Source organism: Cibotium barometz, chromosome 35 (genome assembly GCF_041138505.1).
Source record: "Cibotium barometz isolate CiBa-2024 chromosome 35, ASM4113850v1, whole genome shotgun sequence".
NCBI classification, from domain to species: Eukaryota; Viridiplantae; Streptophyta; class Polypodiopsida; order Cyatheales; family Cibotiaceae; genus Cibotium; species Cibotium barometz.
This window is the reverse complement of record NC_141080.1, coordinates 27,191,702-27,197,475: the sequence shown is the minus strand read 5'-3', so window position 1 is coordinate 27,197,475 and position 5,774 is coordinate 27,191,702. Positions and strand designations below refer to the sequence as shown.

Sequence of the window (5,774 nt, the reverse complement as noted above, 5' to 3'; positions counted from 1 at the left end):
GTATGGCATATATTTATATTAAGTAATGCACACACTTTGTTGATGGATCGAAAAAAGATAGGTTCACTTTTAAGAACACTTCCCTATGCAAAAGAGGTTGTAGTTGTGCAATCTTTATTGAATTTGAGAGGAGTTTGAGAGAAAGTGTGGCTCGATTGCTAATGGGGACTATATTATATTTAGCATTCTTTCTTGAATGCCGCCAAGGTGCTTTACACATTGAGTGAAAAAAGGGTTAAAGCCTAGAGAACAGCCTAGAGAACGAGAGACCTCCACCGCCCATACTCATGGACTGAGTCTCCTCTATCCATGTCCTTGTCCCCATAGCTACTTTCTGGCAAGCATCACGCTCGTTTTTGAGCATTTTAGCTGTAAAATACTTGCAAATTTTTAAAATGCCCATCAAAAATTACACTGAAATGCTATATTTCACCAAACCCATCAATTTTGAGGGGCAAGGGTGCCAGTCAAAAGTCGAAAATCAAGCACAGGCTGCCCCCATCAGGGAAAAGAAGAAGACCCTAATGCCACAAGACGTACACAACCCAATAGCAACGGGAGATTTAAAAAAAAGGGCTGGTGTGTTGGGTGGAAAAGTGCTTTCTCAAAGTTTTCAAGATTGGATTTTTTATAAAAAATTTAAAATGAAGAAAAATGCTCGTCCAAATTTATCATTTCGTTTTCGGCCTAAAGTTAAAAGCGCGTGCACGCCAATGATTGGACGATCTGAATCTCCCATGCACCTCGTGATTCGTGGTCAAAAATGGGGCACCTCTGCTTCCCTCTCTTGCGCACGCACGCGCGCACGCACGCGTCCCTCGTGTAGTTTGTGTATAAAAGTTCCCTCTAGCCGCCCAATATCGCCATTTAGATTCAAGCCGCCCACCATCGCCAGGACCCTTCATTGGTGGCCAAATTTCACGAGCTCTTGAACCAAATCCGGTGATTGAAATGATGAATCCTTGCCATTCCTGAGACCATTGCTAAGCCCGCAGATTACTTCCACAACTTGGGTCACCCACGATCTTGAGAGACACAGACAGAGACAGAGTATGGGCGACCATCGCACTGAAGTGCCAATTATATCCGTTGCTCATACTAGCTCCATAAAACCTAGAGCGTTGAACCTTCCCATTCTGAAACCTAGAGGGTTGAACCTTCTCTTTCATTGATAGTTCTTGCAGGTTTTACATAACTATTTTTGACCGGACAAACTCCTGCAGATCACATATCAGCCACCGACCCTTTAACGTGTAGCACTCCCCCCAATGACTGATTTCTTTGGTACTGAGCCCTTTAGGCCAGTTCAGGGGGTGATCCCATGGGCTACACTAACTGGCTGCACTACAAGATCTGAGAAAAGATAGTTCAGGGGGTGGCCCATGGGTTCAAGGGGTGATCCCATGGGCCACACTAACTCGATCCAACAGGCTGCACTACAAGAACAGGGAAAAGACAGGTTCAGCTTAACCTGGAACTTGTTCAATTTCTCAAAAAACCACCTCAAAATGAGGGAAGAAGAAAAAACACCTCAAAAACTTCAAGATTTAGATAAAAAGAACAAAGCTAGTTCAAAATTACAATTCCCTCTCCAATTCATGATGATGAAAAGGATCGACTTAAGGCTCAATAGAAATAATTTGCCAAACCCTACTACACTACCTCAACCAATCATCCACACCCATGAATGAAAATGCTTTTTGTCATAAAGGAGACCTCCATGGATTAAGCCTTTCAATTAATTAGGTTTTTGCTTAGCTCTGCCATTAACTGTATTTTAGTTCATCAGGCCTCACCACGATCGAAGTAAAAGTTTCCTTAAGTCAGCTTTGACAATCGAAGTAAAAGTTTCCTTAAGTCAACAGTACGCAACAGAAGCAAATAATTTACTAGTACGCAATTCACCATTATTTTTGCTGAATGTGATATGCACAGATTCAAAATAAGGCTCTCATCATATAAATGGGCAAGAGAGAAGCATCAAAACATAAACAAACCAAAGAAACTTAGGTTAGAAAGTTTGACTTTATAGTAATTACAAGTTCAAGGTCACCCCTCATGCTTTCAGGTGTGCCTTACATCACTACAAAGGAAGCATCCCGTCTCCGTCTCCATCGACTTCTCCTCACAATTAGACATGTAAGCAAGTACCAAAGAGGTAACACATAACAATGGCAGGCTTGTAAGAAGGGTCCTTGAGGAGCACCGCGTCATTGAGTGCAACACCTAATTACATTTCTCAGATGTAATTCTAAGATGCTACGCATGCAACTAGCATGTAACAAAGGGATAACACATAACCTTACAAGTTTGCAACTTAATGCAGACTTGTAACAAGGGTCCATAAGGAGCATCACACCATTGAGTGCAAGGCTTGATTACATTTCTCGGATGTCAGACATTAGGCATGCAATTAAGACCATCAAGTATGCATTCTTATCAGACCAAACCAACACATGCACAGAAACTAAGATAAAACAAATATGCTGTAGTCTTTTAAAACAGCTCTAACAAGACTCGGCTAGGGAAGCTTCTTGCATGTTAACGGAGGATGGAGAGAGGCAGGGGATGAATATCCAGAAACCATCGCAGGCATTTAAGCAGATGCAAGCAAGGCTGAAGGTACATGTGAAGCGTCACCATATACAGGCATTGCAGACACAGAAGGATTCTCCTCCTCATTGTCTTCTGCATCCCATAAAAACGAAGCGTAGGATGCCATAACGTAGCTGCAGACAGAGCAAGAGGAAAAACAGTTCGATTAGAAGTGTATTAGCCAAAAACGACACATTCATTCCTCTCCCAACACTACATGAGGAAATCATGAAGATCCAAAATTGCAATAACTATAAGGCTACAAAATATTTAGCACACATCTTCTCTTGGCACATGCAGAAACAAACATGTGAACATCTAAGATGTAATTGTGCAAGAACCTTCAGCCAAACAATTCATGGCACATGGCTAGATCACCCCCCATATCCTCCAGCAAGTTCTACATGAAGCATGCACTCATCCCCCCTCTCCCATCACAGGAGGGCTTGAAACATGCAGGATGTATCGCTCAACCCTCCAACGTGACCTCATCTGAAGAATGACATCCAAAGATGACATGTAATTATGAATCCCAAATCTAAAGGAGGTCATCAAAGGCAGAAACTGTACGAAACCAAGAGCACAGGCACACTTCCCACTCACTGAAGAGACTCTTTATGTGAGCAGTCAAGGAGGACAGCAACTGCGATTGCCTCAATGACGCGGTGCTCCTCATTGAGTGCAAACACACTCCTAAAGGGAACCACTCTAAGAGAGGCAACTAAACTGTACCAAATAAACGCAGTGACCCCTTCCCCCCATGAAAGCTTAAAAAAACTCAAAAAGATACGTACCAGTCATCTGGGGCAGCCTGCACAGCTTGATCATAGTAACTCTCTGCGCGATCTTGATCTCTATGCACATCCCACTGCAACTTCGCATACTGAGAGAGAACTTCTCCATCGTTGGGGCATGCCAAGATGGCCCTTTCATAATACTCTTCAGACCTCTTGGAGTCACCTTTCTTCTGCACACACGGTGTCACCAAAATGAGGAAGACAGTAAAAAGTAAAGGGGTGCATGCGCGGAGATGTGTAGCATGTGGTGAGTGAAAAAGATGCCACATAGCAAGAATGTTACACAAGAGTAAAATGCCTCACCTCAGAGAGGAACTGTGCATAATTTCTGAGCAGTAGTGGGTTCTCAGGATCTTCTTGCAAGAGCCTCTGATAATGAGCTTCTGTGTTGTTGGAAAACTGAGGGCCATCACCCCCATCTTGCCCAATCCAACCACCCCATTCACCAAACCCTAACCCACCGGCCATGTCCAAAAACCCTAGTTTCTTACATTCAGAGTCCGTCAATGGCCTGCACCCTTTCGCATTGCATGCCACAGGAGATCCACTTGAACTCAACTCAAAGCTGGTGTAAAGTTCTCCGTCATTCAAAACAAGGCCTTGCATGGGTTTTGGATCTGGCAGGGTTCCTATTCTGCGAAGTTGAGCAGTCTTCTTCTCAGGAAGAATGGAGCTATTATCATCGGCGTCTTCGTCTCTCTCTGACTCTTCCAAGATGGACTCTTTCATGTCAAAGGAAGAAATCCTTCTGTGAGAGGAGACCCTTCTGGCCCACTGCTTGCGGCCATGAGAACTAACAGAGTCAAACCCTGAACCTACTTCGTTCTCATCTGCGACACGAGCCAAATCTCCATCAGATTGAACTCTGCTGAGACGAGTGCGAGAGGTCCGATCTGGGTCGAGGTCTCGAGCGGAGACAGCGCGCGGGTCGTCGGCGGAAGCAGAGATGCCAGAGGACCGGTGCGGGTGAGGTAAGAGCGGAGCAAAGCTGTGGGAGGAGGATGAGGAGGAGGAGGAGAAGGAGGGGGAGGGGGAGGGGGAGGCGCTACTGAAGAATTGGGAGGGTTCGGAAGAGTGAGAGAAGCAAGGGCCGCTGTGGAGGGAGCTGAGGACAGGGGCAGAGGAGGTGCGCAGAAGCATGGTTAGGATGAAAACACACAACACTGAGACAGAGAGAGAGAGAGAGAGAGAGAGAGAGAGAGAGAGAGAGAGTATACCAAGGCAGTGAAGGATGTGAAATGTGCGTGCAGCACGAATGAAGAGAATGGGCTGGGCCGCTGGCTATGGCGAGGCTGCGCAGAGAGATCAAGCAGAATCGAATAAATAAGAAAAAATAAAATGTGAGGGGAAAAAAAAAATCTGAGCTGAGGAGCTATGGCGGTGGTACATTTCTACGTTCTCTGTATAAGAACCGGGCGCCCACATTATTACTTTAGAAAACATTATTACTTTAGAAATGCCCCTCGTTTCCAACCTACCAATTTACCAAACTTCCACACGAGGATCTCTCATAAGGAGTTGTTCCCATGCAAGTTTGAACCTATTCGGAGTTGTTCCCACGCAAGCTCGGATCTATGCGGAGCATTCCTTCACAAGCCGAATCGTGGCAGATGACATAGCCTTTGGCCACTTGACTCCTCAACCGAGCCTCTTCAAGTTCGTGTCTAAATTTGCCAATGAGCCTGCAATTGTCCACCCCGATCATCATCGAAAGTCGACACTAGAGAGAAAAACAGGAGTTGAAAAGTGATGTGTAGGAACTTACACAAGAAATATCACCATGTCAAATTTTTCAAGTGGCTGTATTTGGACTACAAGGTGGGAAGGCATATTTAAAATATGTTCATTAGGCCACCAATGGCATTTTTTGGCTAACATGAAAATATCTCCATTTCCGATGTTTGCTTTTACAAAACCACCTAGAAATGAGAAAACTCTCTCAAAATGAATAAATACCACATATCAACTCTTAAACATCCTATTTGTTGTGCAATGCCACACTTGAATGCTTCTCATCCTTGAAAAAGTATGGCTAAGTTAAGTCCCAGTGCTAAAATTGTAGTAAAACATTCATGGGAATGTGCCATGGACTTATTCATGCGTGGTGATCACATCATTAATGGACCTCTAATGGTGTGTTGGCAACACAAACATTGCCTCCATTCATTCATGTAGTTGAAATAGAAAGAGGAGTGCTATACCTACATGTCAGTTGAAGGGTGGGTCTTTTGTCCCAAAGGGTAAATTACCTCTCATTAGTTTGAGAGCAAGACGTGAGAGCAAGATGGTAAAATAACAGTGAGAAATAACATTAGTGAATGTGGTGGGCACTTGCCAAAGCCATGACTATTGCATGCAACCTTATTGGTTTTTATGCCCACC

General features: G+C 44.2%; 1 protein-coding gene across 2 annotated transcripts; it reads right to left on the bottom strand.

Moving 5' to 3' along the window:
* Positions 1-1,993: 1,993 nt before the first annotated feature.
* On the bottom strand, positions 1,994-4,844 carry LOC147618283 (uncharacterized). 2 transcript variants are annotated; one of them, XM_086774737.1, is made up of 3 exons: positions 3,696-4,844; positions 3,390-3,562; positions 1,994-2,729 (listed from the first exon to the last, which is right to left on the bottom strand). In XM_086774737.1, the coding sequence occupies exons 1-3, from the start codon at positions 4,530-4,532 to the stop codon at positions 2,597-2,599; spliced, it is 1,143 nt and encodes a 380-aa protein (XP_086630863.1). In that variant the 5' UTR covers positions 4,533-4,844; the 3' UTR covers positions 1,994-2,596. The 2 variants fall into 2 exon arrangements, with proteins under 2 accessions (XP_086630863.1, XP_086630864.1); XM_086774738.1 differs by having other exon boundaries at positions 3,390-3,559.
* Positions 4,845-5,774: the final 930 nt, after the last annotated feature.